Below are 26,524 nucleotides of genomic sequence, written 5' to 3'. Positions count from 1 at the left end.
GGTTGACTCAGCCTTCCATCCTTCCGAGGTGGGTAAAATGAGGACCCAGATTATTGGGGGCAATATGGTGACTCTGTAAAACTGCTTAGAGAGGGCTGTAAAAGCACTATAAAGCAGTATATAAGTCTGTGTGCTATTGCTACCTTGTTGGGCTGACAATGGGGAAGGCTGCTCTAAGTTCTGTACAGTTTGAGAATGTTCTGGCTCCACTAGGATGACATGCAAATGATTAGTTCATTAATTAATCAGAGTGATGCATTGTACCTCATTCCAGGACTTTGTGTGCCACATGAAGCATGGATCCATGTTACAGCTCATGTTCAATACTGGCTGGCTTTGCACGGCCTGGCAGTGGAATGGCCTCAGGAGTCGCTTTTCTCGTGCATCAATGCAATGTGCATCGCGGGTCTTGAAACCTCCTCCACAGCTGGAGGAGCACTGTGTAGGGAACAGGGGCAAGAAGGTAACCTCTATGGCTTCAAAGATCCTCGAGCGCAGGGGTGAAATGCTCCTGGTTCAGACCGGATCACGCAATCCGGTAGCAATGGGAGCGGGTAGTTCGGAGAACCGGTAGCAAAAATCCCTGCCCCCCTCCTGCTGCCCATGCCTCGCTGTTCCTCTTCTCTGTCCCTGAAGCTCTCAGTGGTGATATAGCTGCAAACAGCCTTAAATGACTGCTGCGGCACTTCAAAGGGCTGTACTACAGCTGATCAGCGCTATAGGTGGCTAGTAGATCGGTGCCTCTATTTTAAAAAAAGGTAGACCAGTGCCTCCCAAGAAAAGGCAATTAGTAGATCGGTGCCTCTGAAGGTAGACCGGTGCGCTCCCAAGTTTTGTATACTTTTGTATACTTTAGTATTTTTATTATTTATTATTATTGGCCATGCCCATTCAGTCACCTGACCACCAAGCCATGCCCACCAATTAAGCCACACCCACAGAACTGGTAGGGAAAATTTTTAGATTTCACCCCTGCCCGAGCGGCCTTTGTTTTCTAAAGCAACAGGGCAACTGGTGTGATGCCACGCAGAAATAGGGGATCCACAGGACTTCTCTTGCTGTCCAGGGCCCGACAGAGTGGAATCATTTTTGAACTCCTTTAAAAGGGCTGTTTGAGTAGCTTTAAAGGGAAATAAATGACTAGAACATCTGCACGAGGCTCAAGATGCCTATTTGTACGTTGAGGCTTTAAAAAAAAGCCAAAAAGAATGTTTCTCTATCCAGTGGAGAGTGCTAAAAAGCCGGAGCAGCAAATTTCCAACAAAATTGCTGCTTGCGGCAACTGTGGGCTAATCTCCTGAACTGGGCATGGATTTTCATAGAGAAAGCAGCATTCGCTCAAATAGCCTTGAAGTCATGGAGAGCTTTAAAGATAATGACTACTTTGTATTTTGCAGAGAAATGAATTGGCAGCGCTTTAAAGCACAGACAAAACGTGGTCAGCTTATGTTCCTCCCAAGACCATGTTGTCTACCAGCTGACACTTTCCCCCCTCCAGAAGAGTGTGTGTTACCACAGTCGACCCTGGAGATTATTCCAGCAGCATAATTTTAAAATATTTATTTTCCAGGAAGACGTACAGTACAGTTGTCATATCAACCAAAGTTGATGAAATGCAGTTCTGGCATTAGCCGTAATCTTGGAAGGCGAAAGGAAGAATAGAGATTTGGGTCCCAAAGCATGGCCCAAATGGCATATCTCCACCTTCTGGGAAAATATTATCCCAGATTCAGAACAGGCAGACGTAACTCCTTTATGTTCCTAATAATAAGCACCTATATCTTGCCTAGATATAGTTTCAAGTTGTTATTATTTATCTAGTCCAGGGGTCTCCAACCTTGACAACTTTATGACTTGTGGACTTCAACTCCCAGAATTGGAGTCTGGCTGAGGAATTCTGGGAGCTGAAGTCCACAAGTTGTCAAGGTTGGAGAGCCTTGGACTAGTCCATTAGGGACTGTAGACAGAATTGAGGCACTGCCAAAGACCCAACCTGGCCACCATGTTGTCTTACCACAATACCTTGCTCTGAGCAAGGACCCTTTAGAACAGGTCTGTCCAACCTTGGCACCTTTTTGTGAACTTCAACCCCCAGAATTCCCCAGCCACCATGGCTGTCGGTGGAATTTTGGGACTTGAAGTCCAAGTCCCAAAATTGCCGAGGTTGGACGCACCTGCCTCAAAGCAAAATATTTGGACTGGCAAGGGGTCTGTTTGGCCGGATGCTTCAGAGCCTCATTACCTCAGAACAATCTTTTTTTTAATTTCTTTTTGTCACAACAGTATACACAAACAAATGTCATAGATAAAACAGCATATCTTGAAGAAAATATATATATATATATATAATTAAAATTATGCATCAACTATATTAATTGGATAACAATCAAGGACTCCTTGGACCAAGGCACCAAGCAGGTGCTACAACAATGCAATAACAACCTAGGTAAGAGGGCAAAAATCTGCCAGCTTTCTAAATTTGAAGGAAGGATTTCAGTCTCCCTTATGAAAAGATCAACACTGTCAAGTGTTACTTGACTAAGTCTGCACTACTATTTACTAAGTCCGCACTACTATTAATCTTCTCATCGTTCTCATCACCCATCTCCTTCCACTTATGACTGTATGACTGTAACTTTGTTGCTTGTATCCTTACAATTTATATTGATATTGATTGTTTCCTGATTGCACCCTATGACTATAATTAAGTGTGGTACCTTATGATTCTTGACGAATGTATCTTTTCTTTTATGTACACTGAGAGCATATGCACCAAGACAAATTCCTTGTGTGTCCAATCACACTTGGCCAATAAAAAATTCTATTCTATTCTATTCTATTCTATTCTATTCTATTCTATTCTATTCTACTCTACTCTACTCTACTCTACTCTACTCTACTCTACTCTACTCTACTCTACTCTTACTCTACTCTACTCTACTCTACTCTACTCTACTCTACTCTACTCTACTCTACTCTATTCTATTCTATTCTATTCTATTCTATTCTATTCTATTCTATTCTATTCTATTCTATTCTATTCTATCAGATTGGCCAAGAGGGCATGACCGCAATTAGGGCCACCAAATCTGGGGCTACCAAAATCTAGGCAACCAACTGATGGCAGCAAAGGGAAACAAAACATTAGCTCTTTGGAATCATCTCATGATCAACTGGATTTTTTGCAGCTCAGGTCTGAAATAATGGGAAGCAAGACAGCCAGCTTATGGAGGTTTTCCAAGAAGCTAGATTTCTGAAGGAGAGGCAATTGATGGAAAAAACCCTGACAATTTAAAACTTGAGCCACTCAGCTCTACAGCGCCATTCAAGACTGCACTGTAGTCTGTCTGGGAGGAAAAGGTGAAACGGTTGTGTTTGCAGTTGAAGTTGCTTAAAACAAGGTACAGTAGGAAGTTAGCATCCTAGGAAAAAGAAATATTTTAGGAAATATTAAAAGGGCAGAATATTTCCCCTAAAAGAGAAGCAGAAACTCAGCCCCCCCCCCACCTTTGTCAATGGGCCATTAAGGCCTTGACCAGTCTATTCTACGTAACAAAGATCTACCTCCTTCAGGCAGAGCCATAGTAGGAATTGCCCAAAGCCCTTTCATTACATCATCACCCAGCAAGAGTCAACCAAGCTTGGGACTCAGGACAGCCTGCATGGCCCCATGGGAGTCTGACAACCAATCAGAATACAAGCGCAAATTCAAAAGCCCAGAGAGGGCATAAAACCCAGGCGCTCTCACCACCTTTTCCCTTTTTCTCTCCAAGACCTTAAACCATGTGGTCCTGTCCACCATGAAAAACCATCTTTCCAAGCAGTCTCTATGTTTCCAGTGTCTTTCTTCCCCACTTGGAACTAAACCCAGATGGACATTTCTTCCAGCCATACATTGGATTCTTCTGAATGAGAAGCACATAAAGTTCAAGTCTTGAAGGACAGAAACTCCACCCTCCCGAATCCCGTCTCTGCTTCAAGTTGAACATTGTAACTTCTGTGGAAATTCTAAAAAGAATATGTCCACAAATGTCATTATTCCCAGGATCTACTTTCGATGAGAGCCTGGAATAACAATATGTGGGGAACAATTGAAATTTAACTAATGAAATGTTTTATTTTGAACTATCTCAATTGGTAAGAAAAACAATAATAGCCAAGATGAATAGGGAATGCTCTTTGGAAAGAGATCTATCTCACAATTAGCTTTGAAAATGTATAGCTATTCTGTTTATTTTCATTTTCAGTGTTTGGAAATTTTAAATGTTCATCAAATTTAAATTTTAAATCTTACAAGTGGCAGGTACCTGGTTCAGGTATAATAACATTGGGAAACTTTAGGGTAAGAGAAATTATGCATTTCAGGAATATGTTGAGAATAAAATGCATTTTCCCCCATTTGTTTTTACTCAAATGCTTTTACTCAGGGTCAGAAAACAAACTCTTTTGGCTTCCAAAAAGCAGAAATCCACGATAAATAATATGTGACAATCACAGTGGGCCTACCTTGCTCCAATTTCCTATTCTCCACTGAGCACATGGCCGAAGGTGGCATCTTCTGGCTGGATCGGGTTTTTTTATGTGCTGGCAATCAGATTCATTCTTGGTGTTGCATTCTACTGATCTCCAAAAGGCCCCAACACCACATGTGGTAGAACACTGGAAAATTGGAGAGAAATAATGCCGTCATTTCTTAAGGGTGAAAGAGAAAGAAACAAGAGACAAGGCTTTCTAATTTTTCCTGGCAATAATTTCTTGACATTAAAAATCAATAGAACCGTTTGCCTCCTAGAGTTGTGAGTGCTCCATCATTGCAGATCTTCAAGAAAAGATCTTCTAGTCTACCCTCCTGCTTAAGCAAGAAGTCATATACTATTGCAGACAAATGGCTGTCCAATCTCTTCTTAAAAACTTCCAGTGATGGAGCACCACAACTTCTGAAGGCAAGTCATTCCACTGATTAATTTTTCTAATTGTCAGGAAATTTCTCCTTGGTTCTAGGTTGCTTCTCTCCTTGATTCATTGTTCTGCCTTCAGGTGCTTTGAAGAATAGGTTGGACCCCCTCTTCTTAATTAATTAAGTAAGAGATCACTACCCAACCTTAGTCCCAAAGGTGCAACTGGACTTTCTGGTTTTTCTTTGAAGACATTTTGCTTTTCATCCAAGAAGCTTCTTCAGCTCTGGATAAAAAGCTAAACATATTCAAAGAAAAACCAGAAAGTCCAGAATTTCCCTACCCAACCTTAGTGTACTCTTTTTCAGTTCTAAAACATTTAATTGCTCCATATTCTATTCAAACTGTTGCTTCCCAATTATACTATATATTCAATAGACAGATGAGATGGGCCCATGATACCTATGATTCTTAAGCACTATCTACAAATTGTGGATGTCTACAAATACAAAAGCCTTTGCATAATCAAAAAAGCAAAAATGGACATTTGTTTTATTTGCTTTTTCCATATTAGCAATGTGATCTCAAGTGTCCTTCATTCGGAAGAAATCAGTTTATATGTCTGGCAATTCTCATTCCAAGTACAGTTGAGGTAAATTAAGAAGTAGTTATTCAGTGACAGGTGCTGTAAAAGGACAATCTTCATTTGAATTAATACAAAATGAAAATGTTTGTCTTGCCAAATGTATTGTAAGACTGTCTATCCTCCAACTAATTTTCTCAAGGATGCTTTTTTACTTCCATTAAAACTAGGCTAAATATGCTACTCAATGAAAATTCAGCTTAATTTTTTCCTAGCTTGAAGAAAATTCATTTGATTTGAAATTAATTTGAAACATGCCAGTTGAAATTTAAGTTGAAGTCTAAAGCAGTTAGTCTTAAGTAGTTTTGATATCTTGCCTTAATAAATATGGTTGGGAGGTTGCTTCTGTTCTGCCAGCATGGTCATACTCCACTCAGTATCAAGAATGCAATTGTAGAGGTCAACAGTATCTGGGGGTGCAGATAACTAACAATCTGAACTGCTCTCTTCACACGTCATCCTTAGTGAAGCATGCAAACCAGCGTCTTCATTTCCTGAGTCGGATGAGGAGACCACATCTTTCTCCTTCTGTCCTCTCCACTTTTTACAGAGGCATGATTGAGAGTGTTTTAACAAACTGCCTCACTTTGGTTTGGTGGTAGCAGTGCCTCAGATAGAAAGCCCATACAGAGAGTGGTGAGGACAACTGAGAAGATTATAGGAAGCTTGCTTCCCTTTATTCAGGATACTGCTTATAAGCAGTACGTGCTTAGAGCTTCAAGCATTGTTAGAGACCCCACACACTGACTTTAGGGTCTGTTTCTGTTGCTCCCCTCTGGGAGGAAGTTTTGATGTAACTCTAACAGGACTACCAGATTCTGCAACAGCTTTGTTCCCTATGCCATCCGTCTGGTAAACTCGCAAGATTCATTTTTCTCGCCATGTACATTTATACATCTGAACTAGACTGTGTTGTTTCTCTGTGTCATATAATGTATGTGGGTATATACATATTTATTTATTTATTTATACTTTTATCATGTTCATGTAGTGTATATTGGAGGTGATGACCCTTTGAGAGCTGTATGCAATGGAATTTCATTTTAATGTATCCTGATTAGTGTACATTTAAAGTGACAATAAAGATAATTTAAATCTAAGTTTCTCTAAAGCCTCAAAGAGATATGCAACAGCTGTGTACCACTATTCAATTGCCTTGAAATTCTCCATGCTACTTTATTAATTAATTTCACACATTTGCAGTGAAGTGCAAAATAGGAAATAATCAATTGCAATTTGCTCTGTAGCATTCTCAAGTATTTATTTATTTATTTATTTATTAATCATACTTTTATACCGCACCATCTCCCGTAGGACTCAGGGCGGTTCACAGGCATATTAAAATAGAACAATATAATAAATAACCAATATAAAAGCCAATTAAAACTAAATATTATAATAGCCAAATCACTAAAACGGTAAAGACCGATTAAAAACCCATTAAAATTTAACTAAAATATTTTATTCTTAGGCTAGTCCAGCTCGCTGAAATAGTAAAGTCTTCAGTTCACGTCTGAAGGTCCGGAGGTCTGGGAGCTGTCGTAACCCCGGAGGAAGCTCGTTCCACAGGGCCGGTGCTGCCACAGAGAAGGCCTTCCCCCTGGGGGTCGCCAACCTACATTGTTTGGTCGACGGCACCCCGAGGAGGCCCGCTCTGTGGGAGCGCACGGGTTGTTGGGAGGCAATCAAGTATTATGAATTTCTTTGTGACAGATATTATCACAAAAGTAAAAATGGACATTTAATGGTAACAGAGTTGGGAGGGGCTTTGGGGGTCATCTCATCCAACCCCCTGCTCACACAGGAGACCTGTACTAGGGATTCGAACCGCCGAACTGCCGACCTTTCTAATCGACAGGCTCAGCGTCTTAGCCACTGAGCCACTTTTTGTTTTCTTTGCTTTTTCCACATTGCATCAACAGTTGTAAACAACATAAGACAATGTGAATACTTACCTCAGTCCAGTTTCCCACCAACCAATAAGCGTTAATATGCAGGTTTCTGGATTTTTCTGAATCAGAGTCATTTAGTAATCTTGTTTTGAAAACATTCTCACTGTTCTTTGGCATCGTGGTGTCTCGCACAAACGGACTTTCCGTGGCCCAAGGGGATGTTTCAGTGAAAGAGGCCTTTGATGGGGTTGCATTTGCAGATTTTTCTTCTAATGTATTCTCTAGCGTCGGTTGTTCTGTAATGGGATCTGATGTCACAGGCAAATTTATTTGTACAGGAAGGCCTTTGAGACCTGTCGTTGTCACTGAAACTTCAGTTCCTCTTGTGGGAGTAACAGAAAATTGGTTTAGATCATTAGACTGATCATCTGTAGATGAGGTTTGTGAGACCTCGCTTGTAGTGAATGTAAGGAAACTCTCCGTTGGTCTTTCAGTCTGAATGTAGTCTTTTATTTCTCCCTCGGTACTGTTGGGTGTTGTGTCATTTGCTTCCATTAAATAATTAGTCTTTGGATTGTACATGGGGTCAATGGTAAAGGAATCCTTGTTTACGGAGCTATCTTCTGAAGACATGTTCCAAGCAGTTAGGAGAGGTCCATTAGTGATGTTTTGCAATGCCCTGTTGGCACTAGTTACACAGGAGTAGTTACTGGGTGTGCTAGAGTCAATGGAATTGTTTTGCAACTTTTTTACTTCCAAGTCTTCATTTGGAGAAGAATTTACAAGACTTACAGAAGTAGGTATCAAAGTAATGTGTCTGAGCCTGGGTATTATTGTTGAAGGGATTCTTGGTAATGGTTGTGGGGTGGCCAATTTTTTTGAAGGGCTTCTTCTGGGAATAGCCCCTATTCTTCTAATAATCTTTCCATTATGGAACTTGAAACGAGTCGTCAGCAGTCTTTGAGAGGATAGGCATTGCTGTAAACCACACAGAGCTTTAGAATGGGGTTTCTTCGAAACATCACACGGTTCCCCATTGTTTTTGGTACAAGTGACGTAACGAGTACGTACTCCTCCACCGCAGGTAACTGTACACTGCAAAATAAACCACATTTATTGTACATATCTCATCTCCTCCCACTCCAGTGAGCCACATAAAATACCTAACTTCAGGGGTGAAATGTAAAATTTGTTACTACTGGTTCTGTGGGCGTGGCTTGGTGGTGGGGGTAATATGACTGGGTGGGCATGGCCAACTTTTTTTTTTAACTTTTAAAAACATTTTTACTACCGAAAAGGTTGTAAAAGGTTGTAAAAAAATGCCTTTAAAAGCCTGTGATGATCAGGCAACTCATCTGGGATCGCCAGAGGGAAAAAAGCTTTTAAAGGTTTCTGACGATCCCAGCTGAGTTGCCTGATCTCCAGAACCTTTTAAAAGCATTTTTTACAACCTCTACGGCAAAAGAGGTTGTAGAAAAAATGCTTTTAAAGGGTTCTGATCATCCCAGCTGAGCCGTGCGATAATCAGAGGCTTTTTTTTACTTTTAAAAGCATTTTTTCGGCCGAAGAAAAAATGCTTTTAAAAGTTAAAAAAACAAAAACCTCTGATAATTGCGCAGCTCAGCTGGGGTGGGGGGAGGCAGGGATTTTTGCTACTGGTTCTCCAAACCACCTGCCGCCATTGCTACCGGATCGGGCAATAGGGTCTGAACCGGAACATTTCACCCCTGCCTAACTTGCTTTTTAAATGCAATGTGTGAACCTAGCTAAGGAAGCCATTTGAACCTTGAACGTGAAATCCATAATTTAATTTACACCTGGCTTTGCCCAGGATATTTTGAAATAACGCTTAACTACAGCATGCTGAGAAGAAAATACATATACTGTAGTAACATCCTTCTGATATGTCAGCATCTATTATGAATTTGGAAGTCTATTAGGCATTGCTGCACATTGTACTCAGATCATCAGCCTAGTTACTTTCCATTTTAAGCAGGCATTAAATGATGGAGCCACATCTGGAGGTGCTTCCCGAGGAATATGCTCCACTGATGCACAGGGTCCTTAATTTAGATGTTATGTTCCATCAATGCTATTAGCTGAAAATAACGTTTAGTTCACTTGTTCCAGATCTCAAGTTTTCATTTGCCCAGAAATCAGAAGAGACTTGATGGGTTGTATAAAATCAATCAGCAGAAGAATAATGGTGAAATCATATCCAATGTTATGCTTCATTTAATTTATTATACAAGGGAAGAAAAAGCAGCTTGATGCTGTATGGGTTAAAAGGTATTCTTGTGTCTCCTACTAATAGCTGCTAAATTAGACGATTTCAATTTTAATTAAAGAACTGCAAAGACATTAATTTTTAAAGCAGGAGGCATATTTGTTTTTATTGGGCAGAGACAGGCCAATTCAATGCATAGTCATTGCTAAATCTGCTTAACTCTTGTACTCTAGGTCAGGGCTGTCAAACTCACGTCATCATGGCAGTATCACGTGACATAGCGGGACTTTCCCCCCCTTCGCTAAACTGGATGTGGGCATGGCCAAGGCATGGCGCATCCAGCCCGTGGGCTGGGAGCTTGACAGCCTTACTCTAGGTTGAATTTTTTTGATTTTTTAAAAAATCTGTATGAAAGCCTACATTTAAATACTAATTATTCATCCCCTAATAAAATGAGCATTTTTGAATATACTTTTCTCATATTTGGCTATAAATGCACTTGATTATGTCTTTATGCAAAAGACATCAGAAACAGACATACCGAAGACACAGTCTGCCAATCTTCCCTCTTTTTCTACTTTCATCCATAATTAATGGGTTTTCCAATCTTAGTTTTTTTTAATTAGCATAGCAATCCCTAGCTTAAGTACATTCAATTTACAGATACATACAAATGTGTCTGTACTCACTGCCAAATCCATTCAGAAATGCTTGCTGCCAGTCCAATTTACAGATACATACTAATGAGCTGCCTATTACTAAAAATGGTAGATAGTATTGCCCTTCCTTGAGTTGATGAACCACTAAAGCTCTACAATATTTTTAAGAATCACTGAAGTCACAAATTCTTAATATACAACCTGTTTTCAGTGGTTTATGAAAACATTGTACAGCTTCAATGGTTCAGCGGTTTGAGGAAGAGAGAACACTACACACCATTTTTAACAATAGGCAGTCAGTTAATAAGCATTGTATGAGTTTCAACTTACATACAAAGTTAAGTTAGAGTTAGGGGACTGAATTTGTTCTTAACCCAGGGACTGCCTGCCATTTTTTTAACAATTGTCCTACTCTCACTCCAAATGAAAATTTTAGGAAGAAATCATGAGTTAATTTTGATGTGAAATGATTGTGCTTTCAATTCTGGAACTTAAAAGAAATTCTTGGACTAAGTATGTTGTTGAAGATTCACCCATTACATAACTTTTAAGAGAATATATGTAGCTCAGGGTTGCCCAGTGTTCAATGCATCACAGCGCATCAGTGTGCCGATGATGTTACCTAGTTGGGTAATCAAAAGACTGCAAATAACCCAGCTTAGAGAGCACTAAGGACTCCATAACTTATAAGTTATAGCCTAACCTGTGAACCACTACTTTTTGTTTGGCTCTGACAGGAAACTTCTAGAACAAAAAATAGAAGCAAACCCAAAACTTTCCAGATGCTGGTTGTTTGCCTACACCTGTTTTAGTACAGCTTTTTTCAATCTGACATGCTCTATACATTTTGGACAACCAACATGCTAGCAGATGAAATCACAGTGTTGCCTGAATGATTCTGGAAAGTGAAATCCATCACACCTAGAGAGCAGCACATTGAGGATGATTGCCTTATAGCAGGTGAGTTTTGAAATACGTAATTAAATATCTGAGACAAAATAGCTTCCTTCCTCATACTTCATAAGAAACAAAGGCTGATGACCTCTCAACTTGCCCATGACTTCACTGGACATGAAAATAAGAAATACAGCAAGTACCACCAGAAATACATCACAGCTTTTGCTTGGTACTACACTAATCAGTCCTTTCTTCTTTGAAATATTAGCCTAGCCATTCTCAATTTAGATGCTCTTAACAGTGGTGGGATTCAGCCGGTTCAGGCTGGTTCGGGAAAACCGGTAGTTAAATAGCTGGCTGGCCCCTCCCCTTTCAAGAGTCCCCATGCACCCCATTTTGGCTCCCAGGTAAGTGCAGGTAGGCCTACTAGGCCCAAAACGGGGCGCAGGTGTGTGTGCAGCGACCCCTCCCCCCACAGTCCATTTTTTTTTTTTTGCATTTATATCCTGCCCTTCTCCGAAGACTCAGGGCGGCTTACACTATGTCAAGCAATAGTCTTCATCCATTTGTATATTATATACAAAGTCAACTTATTGCCCCCAACAATCTGGGTCCTCATTTTACCTACTTTATAAAGGATGGAAGGCTGAGTCAACCTTGGGCCTGGTGGGGCTTGAATCTGCAGTAATTGCAAGCAGCTGCTGTTAATAACAGACTGTCTTACCAGTCTGAGCCACAGAGGCCCTTTTAGCAGAGGTTTTTGCTCCCAGAAGACTTCAGGGAGGCCTCCTAGGCCCAAAATGGGCACATGTCCTTGCCTGCTGCTTGCACAAGTGGAGATGCACTCATGTGCATGCTCACCCATCACTTCTGTGGCCCAGTTCCAAAGGGCTCAAGGCCCATTAGTGGGCCACGGCCTCAAATCTTAGAATTCTCACCAGGGTCTATGGTGTGTCCATCCATGTTGGGGAAATCTGGATTAGCGCATGACAGATGGAGAAAAGAAGATTAAATGGCTAATTGTTTTATTAATCCAACCTTTTTAAATCAAGAATGACTAAATTTAAATGGCTGGAGGCACATTTAAGTATTTGTGGGAGGACATCATAGACATGGCTGCATTTTCCTTTCTTGTGTTCTTATTAGAGAGTTGAGATTTAATTCTGTTTTTGCTTAATTGTGCTAAGTATAGGTTTCACATCTTTTATACTTTCAAGATGAGGAAGCAATTAGGGCGATCATCCTGATTGCTAAAATATTATTTATTTCTTGCTTAGTTTATCTTAAAGGCCATGGGAATTCAGATACACTGGTTTTAGAATCTGCAGTTCCAGTTTTTCAAGTAGCGGGCAGGATTCAAAGCCCAATTTTTTCCTGAACAGAATGCAAAATAATCATATACACCAAAGGCACAATAGGAAAATAGCTCTTTTCACAGACCTAGAGGGGAAAAAATGGTCTAAATACACATCTCTTGCTTAATCTAAATCAGGAGTCTCCAACCCTGGCAACTTTAAGGCTTGTGGACTTCAACTGTGGGATTTGAAGTCCACAAGTCTTAAAGTTGCCACGGGTGGAGACCCCTGATCTAAATCAAAGATGAATGCTAACACCAACTCTAAGCTCCCCCAAATTCTTATGAGCCAAGCTGATTTACAAAGTTACCTCAGTCCAGTTGCTTACAGTCCAGTCAGATGGGCACAAGATGTCCCTATTACATGAAAGGCGAGTCTTTGGTTTTAGCAGATGTTGGCATTCTTCCACCGGCAGAGCCTGCTCATCAAATCCCAGTTTCTGGATACAAAGGACCGTGCGCTTCTTTTCCCCTGTGGGGCCACAGGTGGTAGAACATTTCTGCCATTCCCCTGTCCACCATCTGCAGAAAAAGCGAAAAGAGAACAAAGGACGTGAAGTTGAAAGTCAAAATCTGAGCATTGTGATAGAAGCAGAGCAAAGGGATGGTTGAAATACTCATATGCTGAGCCCAGATTTTTTCCGTTTTAAGTAGCTGGCTTTCAACACATTTTATTCTCTTAAATTGGGCTATGGTATAAAGGTAGATTCATGCTAGTTTAGAACAGAATAACAGAGTTGGAAGTGACCTTGGCAGTCTTCTAATCCAACCCCCCGCTTAGGCAGGAGACCCTATACCATTTCAGAAAAATGGTTATCCAAACTCTTCTTAAAAACTTCCAGTGTTGGAGCATTCACAACTTTTGCAGGCAAGTTGTTCCACTGATTAATTGTTCTAACTGTGGGGAAATTTCTCAGTTCTAAGTTGCTTCTCTCCTTGATTAGTTTTCCACCCATTGCTTTTTGTTCTGCCCTCAGGTGCTTTGGAGAATAGCTTGACTCCCTCTTCTTTGTGGCAGCCCCTGAGATATTGGAAGACTGCTATCATGTCTCCCCTAGTCCTTCTTTTCATTAAACTAGACATACCCAGTTCCTGCAACCGTTCTTCATATATTTTATCCTCCAGTCCCCTAATCATCTTTGTTGCTCTTCTCTGGAGTCTTTCTAAAATCTCAACATCTTTTTTACATCATGGCGACCAAAACTTTAATTCAGCAAGAGCATTTCCTTAATAGCAATCATTAATTTGCTAGGAGAAATGCTACCTGCTCTCCTAATCACTACACTGGAAGTAGCTTCCTACTAGAATTGTACATATTATTTTGCATATTATTTTTTACATCAGCCCCACTACATAGGCCAGTCCAGAAAATCAGCTCTGCAGGAAGATTAAAACTACACTGCAGTAACAGGATCTTTGGAGTCTAATCATTACTCTCCTACTTATAATAACACAAATTAGGGAGGTTTCTGTCTAAGATCTTTTCTAGCATTTCTCCTTCATCGTTGGGCTTAAGCAATGTTTCACTCCTGGTTGCTTTGGTAACAGATCTCCCCTCTCTCCATCAATATCCTCCTCTTTTACTCTCCACAACATCTGTACAATCTACATTCAAAAGCGCACACACTGTGAGTGTAATGTATTTGAATTTCAGGAGGGAAATTTAGGCGGGAAAAAAGCACGTTGCTGATTGGCTGGTGCCTCAGCCAAATTACTATTTAAAGAGGGGGCTTGCCTGTTGGTCTTTGCTGAGATCACAATAAACTAAAGAGCTGTTGTCACTTGTATCGTCTCCTGCCTCTTCATTGCCCGAACTTAACAGTGAGGAACAACTTCTCCAAAAGTTGCCATCAAACTGTAATTTTTATTATGGCAGAAGAAAATCATTACATTGGGGAAATGCAGCATATCTAGTGTATTATTACAAGGTTGTGTTTTATAAAATTAGGAACCCTGGTATATGATAGTATATTGTATATAATTTCTAGTTAGCAAGATGCGGGGAATAGTATTTTTAAGGTATCTCAAAGGTGCTTTTTCAAGAGACAATTGGACTTTCTTGGGAGAAACCTTACAAGTGCTTGGAGCGCGGCAAGAGCTTTTGCGTGAGCACGAACCTCACGTACCACCAAAGGACGCACACGGGGGAGAAACCTTACAAATGCTTGGAGTGCGGGATTAGCTTCTGTTTGAGCACCAGCCTCACGTACCACGAAAGGATCCATACGGGGGAGAAGCCATACAAATGCTTGGATTGCGAGATGAACTTCCGATGGAGTTCGCATCTCACCTCCCATCAGAGGATGCACACGGGGGGAAAACCGTACACCTGCTCTCAGTGTGGGAAGAGCTTCAGCAGAAGCACAAACCTCAATGCTCATCAAAGGACCCACAGGGCAGCAGCCGTGTGAATCCTTAGCCTGGGTACGCCTGAAAGCAGATCTCATCATCATCAGAAATCATCATCCGCATGCGCAAGATGGCACGGCGCTGAAGATTTACCTTCGGCGATCGGGCGGTTCTCCGAGGATGGCGACGCCTGGACCGCCTGCTTAGCTGCCTGCCTTTCCCAGCCCGGTGCATCATCTCTCTGGCAGCCGCGGGAGAGGTCTTCGGATCTTTTTATACCCGCGGTTGCCGAGAACGAGGCTGGGACGGCGGAGCGGTGGACTGCGGCGGCCATGTTTTCCAGGCTTAAGGAGGTGGGGCGATGAGTCAGCTTGTCAGTCTGTCGGCTTTTCGGCCTGGAGTTTCGGCCTGGAGTTTCGGCCTGGAGTTTCAGCCTGGAGTTCCAGTTCTGCCGGATTTTTAGCCGGGCCGTTGGCTTCCTCTCAAGCAGGGAGGTTTGGTCATGATCTGGGACGACCTGGATTTTCCATCCTCCACGATGTTGGAGTTTTTCCGGCTTTTCCGGTTTTCCCGGCCTTTCCCCTGTTGCCAGTTTGCGAACTTGGCCCCTTCACATCCTCCGGCCTCCTGGGGAGGCTCAGCCATTTGGACAGGCTTGGCCTCCTGGAAGGAGAAGTTTCGAGAGATCTGGCTTCCGGGATGGTTGGAGCTACTAGGGGGGTGTTAGAGATGGAGATGGAGGTAACCCCCTGGACGGTAGTTTTCTGGCCATTTTTGGACGCAGATGTTGGAGGACTTTGGGGGAGGCGACGGAGGTATCTTTGATCTTTGATTTGTCCCTGAAACCATCTCGTGACTGCTGTAATTCCAGCTATGCCTCCCCTTGCCATTTGAGATCTTTATGGCTGGGACTGGCCCTATTTGGGCTATTGGGGAGGCGTGAGACTTGCTTGGGGACAGAGGAGGACATGTGCCACGACCGATGTACCCCACCCCGTTCAGGATGTTTGGATGAGGCTTGGGCAGACTGCCATCTAGACTGTCCTCTTTGCTTTGTTTTTCCATCTGAAGCCCATCCTCATTTTGGATTACCATCATATCATGACACTTTTGCCACTCGGAGATGGACCCTTTGTATTGCCGATTTTATATTTTATCTGTCTATCTTCAGTTGTTATGCGCTACTCAGCTTGTGAACTCTTGCGCCTGCGAGGTGCCCCCGCCTCGCAGGAATGGCCTCCTCGTTATCAAGGGCCGGCCTCCATGACGGGTCTTGGGACCCACAGAGGTGGCATGCGAAAAGAAGAGCCTGTGGGGTTTTTAGAGAGGAATTTTTAAGGGTGGGAGGGTAAGGCGGGTAATGGGGTAACCCGTCGGGTAGGGGGCCAGTTCCTGCACATGCTCGCGGCGGTTTTTCTCTACCAGGTTCGGAGGGTAGGGGGGGGGAGTGTGTTCCTATCTGTGAGGGTGGTTCTATTGACACGGTAAGTGGGAGAGGCAGGTATGGCGGAAGCGAGGGGTCATATCAAGTTCCGGGAGCGCGTGCTCGATGTCTGAAAGCGATCACGCGCTCCGACCCCTTGGACTTTTCCCGTTCCCCGGATGGTCAGGATCCTCAGAGCTCGGGCCTTCGGTTGATGTTGTGCAATGCCCGGTCCGTGGTGAACAAAGCCCCCCTTGTCTGTGATCTTATACAGGGGGGTTCCGGACCTTATGGGCTTTCCGGAGACCGGGTGGGGCACGGAAGGGGGCGTGCCCCTTATTGAGATGTGCCCACCGGGTTCCCGTGCGTCCCATCAGCCGAGGGCCCAGGGTAGGGGTGGGGGGGTGGCGGTTGTGATTAGAGAGAGTCTAGAGCCGAGGGAGACCACTGTACCTCAGATTGCCGGGTGCGAATCCCTCTTTGTGAGATGGGGTCGTAGGTGTCAGATGGGTTTGCTGATCATGTACCTGGCTACTTGCTGCGTGACAGCCGCCCTGCCCGAGCTTCTGGAGATGCTGGCTGGGGTGGCAGTTGAGACCCCCAGACTTTTAGTCATGGGGACTTTAACTGCCATCTTCCGGCTCGTCATCGACGGCAGCTCGGGAGTTCATGGCTTCCATGACCTTGGACCTGACTCAAGTAGTTGATGGCCCTACTCACATTGGGGTGGCACTCTGGATTTGATTTTCTCTCTAGTCAGTGGTTGAGAGATCTGGACTTAAAGGAAATAGTCATTGAACCTTTGTCATGGTCAGATCACTCTCTTCTTCGCCTGGACTTTCTGACCGCCATTCACCACCGCGGGAGGCGGAGTCGATCGTTGGTTCCGCCCCAGGCGCCTGATGGACCCGGATGGGTTCGGACGGAGCTTGGGCCATTTCCTGAGGGTCTGGCTCACGGCTCGGCTGAGGAACTTGTTGCGGCCTGGGAACGGGCCGCGGCGGGGGCCTTAGACCGTGTCGTGCCTTTGCGGCCTCTGACCCGGCGCAGGTCCCAACCGGCTCCTTGGTTCTCCGAGGAGCTGAGAGGGATGAAGCGCCGGAGAAGACGCCTAGAGAGTTCCTGGAGGTCTAGCCGTTCAGAAGCTGATCGGACACTAGTGAAGTCCTATACTAGGACTTACCTAGTGGCATTGAGCGAAGCGAGGCGTAGCTCGCCCCCCCCCCCCATTGCACCGGCAGATACCCCCCCACCCGCCCTGTTCCGGGTGCCCCGCTCCCCCCTACACCGGGGGGAGCGGGATGACCCGTTGCAGGGACGTGCTGAGGAGTTTAACGGTTATCTATACGATAAAATCGTTCAGCTTCGGGATGGTTTGGACCAAGATTGCGGTGATACGGTGAGATGCTCGAGGCGGTCTTGGTGACATTGTTTGGGATGAGTTTGACCCTGTGGCTCCGAGGACATGGACAGGTTGTTGGGTAGGTTGAATGCCACCACGTGTTTACTGGACCCGTGCCCTCTTGGCTGGTGCTGGCCACTCGAGAGGTGACACGAGGCTGGCTCCAGGCGATTCGACCGCTTCTTTGGTGGAGGTGTCTTCCGCCTGCCTTGAAAGAGGCGGTGGTGAGGCCCTCCTTAAGAAGCCGTCCCTGGACCCGGCTGTTTTAGGTAATTATCGTCCGGTCTCCAACCCGCTCGGCGAAGGTTGTAGAAATATGGTGGCATATCAATTTCCCTTGCACCTGGATGAAACTGTCTATCTAGACCCGTTCCAGTCCGGTTTTCGGCCCGGCTACAGCACGGAGGCGGCTTTGGTCGCGTTGGTGGATGATCTCTGGAGGGCCAGGGATAGGGGTTGCTCCTCTGCCCTGGTCCTATTAGACCTCTCAGCGGCTTTCGATACCATCGACCATGGTATCCTGCTGCGCGGTTGGAGGGATTGGGAGTGGGAGGCACCGTTTATCGGTGGTTCTCCTCCTATCTCTCCGACCGGTCGCAGTCGGTGTTGACGGGGGCAGAGGTCGGCCCGGGCGCCTCACTTGTGGGGTGCCGCAGGGGTCGATCCTCTCGCCTCCTGTTCAACATCTACATGAAGCCGCTGGGTGAGATCATCAGTGGTTTCGTGTGAAGTACCAGCTGTATGCGGATGACACCCAGCTGTATTTTTCACACCGGACCACCCCAACGAAGCTTTCGAAGTGCTGTCCCGGTGCCTGGAGGCCGTACGGGTCTGGATGGGGAGAAATAGGCTCAAGCTCAATCCCTCCAAGACAGAGTGGCTGTGGATGCCGGCGTCCCGGTACAGTCAGCTAAATCCGCGGCTGACCATCGGTGGCGAGTCATTGGCCCCGATGGAAAGGGTCCGCAACTTAGGCGTCCTCCTGGATGAACGGCTGTCTCTAGAAGATCATTTGACGGCCGTCTCCAGGGGAGCGTTCTACCAGGTTCGCCTGGTACGCCAGTTGCGCCCCTTTCTGGACCGGGATGCCCTATGCACGGTCACTCACGCACTCGTGACGTCGCGCCTGGATTACTGCAATGCTCTCTACATGGGGCTCCCCTTGAAGGGCATCCGGAGGCTGCAGTTAGTCCAGAATGCGGCTGCGCGGGTGATAGATGGAGCCCCCCGTGGCTCCCGTATAACACCCATCCTGCGCAGGCTGCACTGGCTACCTGTGGCTTTCCGGGTGCGCTTCAAGGTGCTGGTGACCACCTTTAAAGCGCTCCATGGCATTGGGCCGGGTTACCTACGGGACCGCCTACTGCTACCGAATATCTCTCACCGACCCGTGCGCTCTCACAGAGAGGGTCTCCTCAGGGTGCCGTCAGCGACGCCCTGGCGACGCCCAGGGGAAGGGCCTTCTCTGTGGGGGCCCCCACCCTCTGGAATGAACTACCCCCCGGTCTTCGTCAGCTTTCGGACCTCCGGACCTTCCGCCGCGGGCTTAAAACACATTTATTTAATTGTGCAGGGCTGAGCTAAATTTTAAATTTTAAATTACTGGTTTTTAAATTGGCTTTTATTTTATATTTTTAATTTTAAATTAATAGGCGTTTAGAATAAGTTTTTTAACTGTTTTTATATTTCTTACATTGTATTTATGTGTTTTAAATGCCTGTACACCGCCCTGAGTCCTTCGGGAGATAGGGCGGTATATAAATTTGATAAATAAATAAATAAATAAATTGAGGAATACACTCAAAAGACAACACCCCCCCTCTCAAAGTGCTTCAAATGTGTGGAACAAGATTAATTTTTAGTGGACCATATTAATGTTATGAGTGGTGTGGTGGCCTCGAGGTAGAGCTCTCACCTCACAATCAGGAAGCTGTGAGTTCGATCCTAGGTAGAGGCAGATATTTCTCTCTCTGGGCAGACTGAGATTATATCTGATGAATAAAACTCCGTATTGGCGACAGGAAGGGCGTCTGGCCAGTAAACACTCAGCTCCATTCAGTTGCTCAGACTCCACCCCACAAGGGATTATTGGGTTGTTAAAAGAGGATGATGATAATGACTATATTATTGTTCTGGAACTAGGATAAGAAACATTTCCTTTTCTTTGTCCGGATGTTTTAGTACCTGGCTTTTGTGTGTCACTTTCATTTTGTAAATGTTGAAGCAAAATTAAAAAAACAAAAAACAAAACTGGACTTTCTTGTTCTTTCTTTTGAAGATGTTTCGCTTCTCATCCAAGAAGCTTCTTCAGCTCTGTCAGGATAGTGGGGAATCGAAGGATTTATATTCCTTGCAGATAGTTAGTATTCCAATTCCTCCCGAAAAATTCCTTCTATTCCCTCCTGAAAAAACACCTTCAGGATAACCATGACCTGGATGACTGAGAAACTCTACAGACTATTTTTAAGGTAGTCTCTAGATTAGAGATCTGAGCTTGCATAGAATAATATGCCTGGGTTCAAACTGGACTTTGGTTAAGCTTGTGCCATACTGGCCAAAGTAGGGCGCATCCCCAAACACACACATACACTTTAGTCTGCCGTATTCTAGCATGTATACAATTTTGTCTGTCCTATGCCCAACAATGACTTTGTTCTGACGCTGCTTAATTTTTCTGTGGTACTGTCAATAAAGGCAAAATGTGGCCCTGGATCCTAAAATAGTTCTCTTGTCTCCTTCCTAAGGACCAGCAATAATCAGTCAATTTTACTTAGAATCCAAGATAAGGGGAAAGAATGTGGTGAGCAAATTCATAAATCATGGTTTTGTTCAGTGCTTCAAGATGAAAAGTCCACCCAATTTTGACATCATTTAATTGGAGCTAATACTCCACTATGGCATACTTTGTAAATTTTCACAGTGATTCTATATATTCTTGCAATTTGCACCAAGAAAGCAAGACCTAGAAACAATGAGATTTAGAAATGCAGACTGAAAATAATTTAGGCTTCATTTTCACATGAAGATGGTTGCAATGGGACATTGAAGGAGCTTCTGCACAGATGATTAGTTATAATATGCTATACCTTTGACATTTTCTAAGAAGTTTGCTTAATCCAACTCCATATATTAATGCTAAGCTTTAAGCCTATTTAATCTGTTTAATGTGTTTGGAAGCCAATCTTTTACCAATTATTTGCCTCTTGTATATTAGCTTCTGTGTGGGAAAACAGAGCTGCTCTAGCCTGACTTTCAAAACCTTAAAATTCGGCTAATTCACCCAAAGCCAAAATTGTCATGCTGTGCAATTTACTGTTCCCAACTGCGTAGGTAAATTTCACAAGGAGAGCAGATCTGGGCTATAAAAATCAGGACAAGTATTAGTTGGCAGCAACGATTTCGGGTTTTAAAATCTCTTTATGATCATATAGCGGTTACCAGGTTGCTTGTGCCAGATCTAGATAAATCTGATTTAAAATATACCTCATAGGAGAAAGTTGCATTTCAAAAAAAACCCTACAAACATGTCACATTTGAGTCTACTTCCGCTGCCAACGTTCTTCAGTGAACTTAGACATGTGTCATATTGCATGGAACACAGCCCTGTTTTTAAAATGTCCCTATTCTTAAAGGTTATGCAATTCAAATCAAGTTAAGAATAAAAAAACACCAAAAATGTGAGCAACTGTCAACTGCAAGCAAGCAACCAGAGATACTCATAAATAGCTAAAGTAAACAGATTTTGTTCTGTCCCCCCTTGCCTCCGTCCAAGCAATGGCTTAATTAGCCAGCACTATCAGCTCTGGCAGCAAACTAGCGAGTGTCTGCCAAGTGACTCTGTTATCTCCCTTGATGCCGATGAGTCACCCAGGAACAAACAGTACTTCAGCTCTAGTCAAGCAGTTGATTTGCCTGCTACGAAGAGGCATAGCAGCCCTTGCTGCTTTTATATCCTGTGGAGCAGTGGTGAAATCTAAAAATTTTCCCTACCGGTTCTGTGGGTGTGGCTTAATTGGTGCGCGTGGCTTGGTGGTCAGATGACTGGGTTGGCGTGGCCAATAACAATAAATAATAAAAATAACAAACAAAGTATAAAAAAACAATAAGAGGTACCAAAAACCAACTTTCATACTTTACACACACACACAACACCACACAACACAACTGACTCACACACAATGTAAAAGCAGCTGCACTTCACACTTCACACAGCCACAAAAAGCTCAAAAACCAACTTTCACAGTTTACACACACACAACACAACTGACACACACACACACACAAAATGCCACATACAGGCTTTCTGAGATTTTGTGTGTTTGTGTAGTTAGAGTGAAACACTATAGAAACACATCAAATCTCAGAAAGCTGCACAAATATTTTATTTTATTATTTTATTTTATTTTATTTTATTTTGGACTTCAATTCCCAGAGTTCCTCAGCCAGCAAAGCCAGCCAGCATTAGCCACCCACTGCAACTATATAGCAAAAAAGGCTCTAAGAGTTGTTAACTTAATTCTATGTAGCTTCTTTTCAAAAAACACCACGCTACTGACTAGAGCATATAAAACATTCGCTAGGCCAATTCTTGATTACTAATCTCCTGTTTGGAACCCATACCATATATCTGATATCAACACAGTTGAGCGTGTCCAAAGGTATTTTACAAGAAGAGTTCTCCACTCCTCCGAAACCAATAAAATACCTTATTCCACCAGACTTGATATCCTGGGTCTAGAAAACTTGGAACTTCATCGCCTTCAACAGGACCTGGGTTTAGCTCATAAAATCATCGGTTGTAATGTCCTTTCTGTTAATGACTTTTTTAGTTTCAATAACAATATCACAAGAGCTACCAACAGATTTAAACTCAATGTCAACCGCTCCAGTTAGATTGCAGAAAACACGATTTCTGTAACAGAATTATATATGCTTGAAATGCATTACCTGACTCTGTGGTTTCTTCTCATAACCCCAAAAGTTTTACTCTAAATCTATCCACGGTTGACCTCACCACTTTCCTAAGAGGACTCTAAGGGGCGTGCATAAGAGCACAAACGTGCCTACTGTTCCTGTCCTATTGTTTCTTCCCCTATATATATATGTGTTTATAGTACCTTGTTTCTCCTCATATATATGTTTATATATTATATAATTCTCTATGTTATACTTGTATATATTGTTACGATGAATAAATAAATTTAAAAAAAATAGTTGATCATGAGGAAATAGATTAGCTAAGGAATTGATTCTGTCTGGCTGAAAGTGAAACTGGGGCTTTCTGGCTGGAAATAAAGCCATGTGTTCATCAGTAATCAAGTAAATGCCTTAGAATCTCTACTCTTACTTGTAGAAACATGTTTTCTACAAGTAAGAGTACAAGTAAGGTTCTGCTGATGAGGAACTCAGGTGAGATCGCCAGAGGACTTTAATTTTTTTTTAAGTTTAAAGGCTCTGCCGATCTCAGCTGAGGGGCGGGATCCTCAAAGGCTTTTTTTTTTACTTTTAAAGGCATGTTTCAGCTGAAGAAAAACCGGCTTTTAAAAGTGAAAAAACAACAACAACCCTCTGCTGATGGTGCGGCTCAGCGGAGGCAGGGGGGCGGGGCCAGGGATTTTTGCTATCGGTCCTCCGAACCAGCAGCCGCCATCGCTACCAGATCACATGAGCCAATCTGAACCGGGAGCATTTTACCCCTGATGTGGGGTGTGGCTCCATGACTCAGCACTTCCTAGGCCTGCCCCACCCCTGCTTCTGTTGTTCCCGCCTCTCCTGCCTACGAAACCTAGGGTCCAGCCAGGCCTGATTGCCATCAGCTGGGTCTGGAGGCGTGGCCTGGGGGGGAAAGAGTCAGGGGACGGAGGCCTCATTATCTCTTCCACCTGGCCTGCCTCTGGCTCCTGGAGCTGAGCCAGGGAAGCTGGTGCTCCAGAGGTAAGTCCTGATGGCCCTTCCCCCTCACTTTCCAAGTCACTTTCTGGCAGAGGGCTCGGCTCGGGGGTTGTAGACACAACATATTTTTTGGACCCTGCTTAAGTTATAAGAATCTTGCCAGTTTGTTTGCCTTCCCCTGGGAACAACCAGATCAAGCTTCATGGATCTTGGGGGTGTGTGGGGTGTGTGTGTGGAGATTAGGAATCCAAGGACTCTAAGCAAAGCCCATGCATGACCTACCTCTCTTTCCAGCCTAGCTGGCAGTTTCCCAACAGCAAAGTTTCCCAAAGAGCAAAGGTGCTTTTTCTAGAGGCAACTGGACTTTCTTGTTTTTTCTTTTGAAGACATTTCGCTTCTCATCCAAGAAGCTTCTTCCTCTCTGACTGGATGGTGAGGAATGGGAAGGACAACCATAACTACCTGGATGACTGAGAATCTCCCTAGACATTTTCCCAACAGCCACAGAGTTTGTCCATTACTTGGGAGGTTTAATTGCTTGGGTGTCTGACACATTTCAATGTTGGCATATTTGTGGCAAAGACTATAAGAGGTGCTTTGGCCCTGGTATTTTTATTTGGGATTTATTGTGTTTGTATGAACTCTTTTTCAGAAAAAAACTTTTGTTTTCTGCCTCTGAAAGCCTCCGAAACAGCTTCAGAAAAAATGCCTCTGAAGCTCTGTCTGGGGGCTCCTTTTTCTGTAGATTCATTTCTGATGCTTTTTTCAGCTTCTGAAACCTCCATTTGAGAAGCTGGGCAGGGCTACATTCGGAGTATAAGATGCACTCAGATTTTCACCCTCTTTTTTGGGGAAAAAAGATATGTCTTATACTCCAAAAAATATGGTACATTGGTTTCCAGTTTGCTTCGGGGTCCAATTCAAGATGCTGCTTTTCACCTATAAAGCCCTACTGGCAGTGGTGGGATTCAAATAAGTTAACAACCAATTCTCTGCCCTAATGGGTAGGTGTGGCTGGGTGGTCATGGCCAAATCGATGTCACTCATGTCGAGGGTGTCATTCATGACGAGGGGGTGCTTCATCTCGCGTGGCCTCTTGTAAACGTGGGGATGCTGCAATGTAACAAGGCTTAACCCAGAGGCAGTTTCAGAAAACACTTAAGCAGGCTAGAAGCCACACACAGGCACACCAGAATGCCTCCTTCCTGCCTTCCTGACAGGATTAACCCGTAAGGTGGGAAAAACAAAAGGCTGTTGGAAGGAGATTTCTTCCAACAGTCGGTTTGCCAAACTGCTAGAAAGTTAACTACTGGTTTGCCCAAACCGGTGTGAACCAGCTGAATCCCACCACTGCCTACATGGCATGGGGACTGGTTACCTGAAGGACCATCTCTTCCCAGTTACATCAATCCATCCCATCAGGTCCATCAGGAAAGACATGCTGAGGGACCCATCTAAAAAATTCCATCTGGCAGGACTTGGTAGTAGTAGCACCTCCTTATTGGAATATCATTTTCTCTGAGATGAGATTAGCTCCAGCTCTTATGTCCTTCTGAAAAGTTCTCAAAACATGTTTTTTTTTTCCCACCAGGCCCATAGATCTCTTGATAGCAGAGAGCTCACGCCATAACTACATCACATGCAACATTCTGATCTTGACCCTCTGACAATCTTGATTTTAATAATTCATTTGTTTCAATTGGGTTTATAATATGTGTAAATAATTGGTTCTACTGTAGGCTGCTCAGAATTACCTTCTGTAAGACGGTGGCTATATGAATTTGATTAAATAAAAAAATTAACTTGTGTGTGTGTGTGTGTGATTCTAGAACTCTATGCAGAGATGCCTCTGAGCTTTTTTGGTCAGTATATCATAGAGGTCATTCATTTTCAAAAAAAGATTATACTATCAATTAGTGCCCAAATAAATTAGCACAGGTCAATTATAGCTACTTTGTGGTTTGTGCCTTAAAGAACAAGCATGTTATTTACAGGGACTGTAATGGCATTCCAAATATGGCCACCCAGTGAGATGTGATCTGCATATATTGTTGTTACAATGGCAGAAAACCCTGTAAATTCTTGCAGCAGATGTTCAATGTTTACTCTGCAAAAGCAGCAGGAGCCATCATAAAAATATCTGCTAGTTAGTTTAATCATGATTAACATTCTTAGACAATGAAATCCCCTCTGAGCGTTGAAAGTTCATAGCAAAGAGAATATACAACAATAAATCCATGTTGCAATCCTCCTTCCTAAACAGAAAGTAAATTTAAATTTTATGGGAATTATTTCTAAAGAGGCATATGAAATCATATATATATATTAGGGAAATATGTGGAAAGTATGGAAACGTAGTAGAGTTGTTGCTGAAATAATGTACTAGGAGAGTTGATGCATTTGAGATACATTCAAATTACATATATTAGTATCTCTCGCTCTCTCTCTTTCCATTTTGCTTTCCTTAAGGCGATTTGCAGGGGGGGAATAGATGGTGTCAATAAATGAATACAGTGTCTATGGAGATTCTCAGTCATCCAGGTCGTGGTTGTCCCAAAGGTGCTCTTTCAAGAGGCAACTGGACTTTCTGATTTTTCTTTGAAGACATTTCGCTTCTCATTCAAGGAGCTTCTTCAACTCTGGCTAGGGAATGGAAGGATTTATATCCCTTGTCCACATTTTGTACAGAGACGACTGCTGGTTTGAAAAAGGGATCAAAGATTCAAAATTGAATAGCCCTCTCTCAACAGAGGGGGAGGGATACAACATCATCTATATCCAATCTACAACACAGTCCTTTCAACAGTTTCAAGAAGGCTCTACACCCATTTTCACTACGGGTGACCCTGATGACAGATAAACCTCTAGGTGGCCTCAATGACTTTCTAAAA

At 43.5% G+C, this 26,524-nt stretch overlaps 1 protein-coding gene across 1 annotated transcript in view; it reads right to left on the bottom strand.

Annotated features, from left to right (window-relative positions):
• Positions 1 to 26,524, bottom strand: part of ADAMTS12 (ADAM metallopeptidase with thrombospondin type 1 motif 12) — a 190,730-nt gene that overhangs the window by 8,351 nt on the left and 155,855 nt on the right. The window contains exons 18-21 of the mRNA XM_058170200.1: positions 12,879 to 13,089; positions 7,494 to 8,525; positions 4,507 to 4,659; positions 265 to 438 (exon numbers count right to left, since the gene is read on the bottom strand). Coding sequence (XP_058026183.1) covers positions 265 to 438; positions 4,507 to 4,659; positions 7,494 to 8,525; positions 12,879 to 13,089 — 1,570 coding nt within the window. The remainder of the gene's footprint in view (positions 1 to 264; positions 439 to 4,506; positions 4,660 to 7,493; positions 8,526 to 12,878; positions 13,090 to 26,524) is intronic.

The sequence above is a fragment of the Ahaetulla prasina genome, chromosome 2, assembly GCF_028640845.1.
Source record: "Ahaetulla prasina isolate Xishuangbanna chromosome 2, ASM2864084v1, whole genome shotgun sequence".
NCBI classification, from domain to species: domain Eukaryota; kingdom Metazoa; phylum Chordata; class Lepidosauria; order Squamata; family Colubridae; genus Ahaetulla; species Ahaetulla prasina.
The sequence above is the reverse complement of the archived record's forward strand: the minus strand, read 5'-3'. Positions and strand labels throughout refer to the sequence as shown.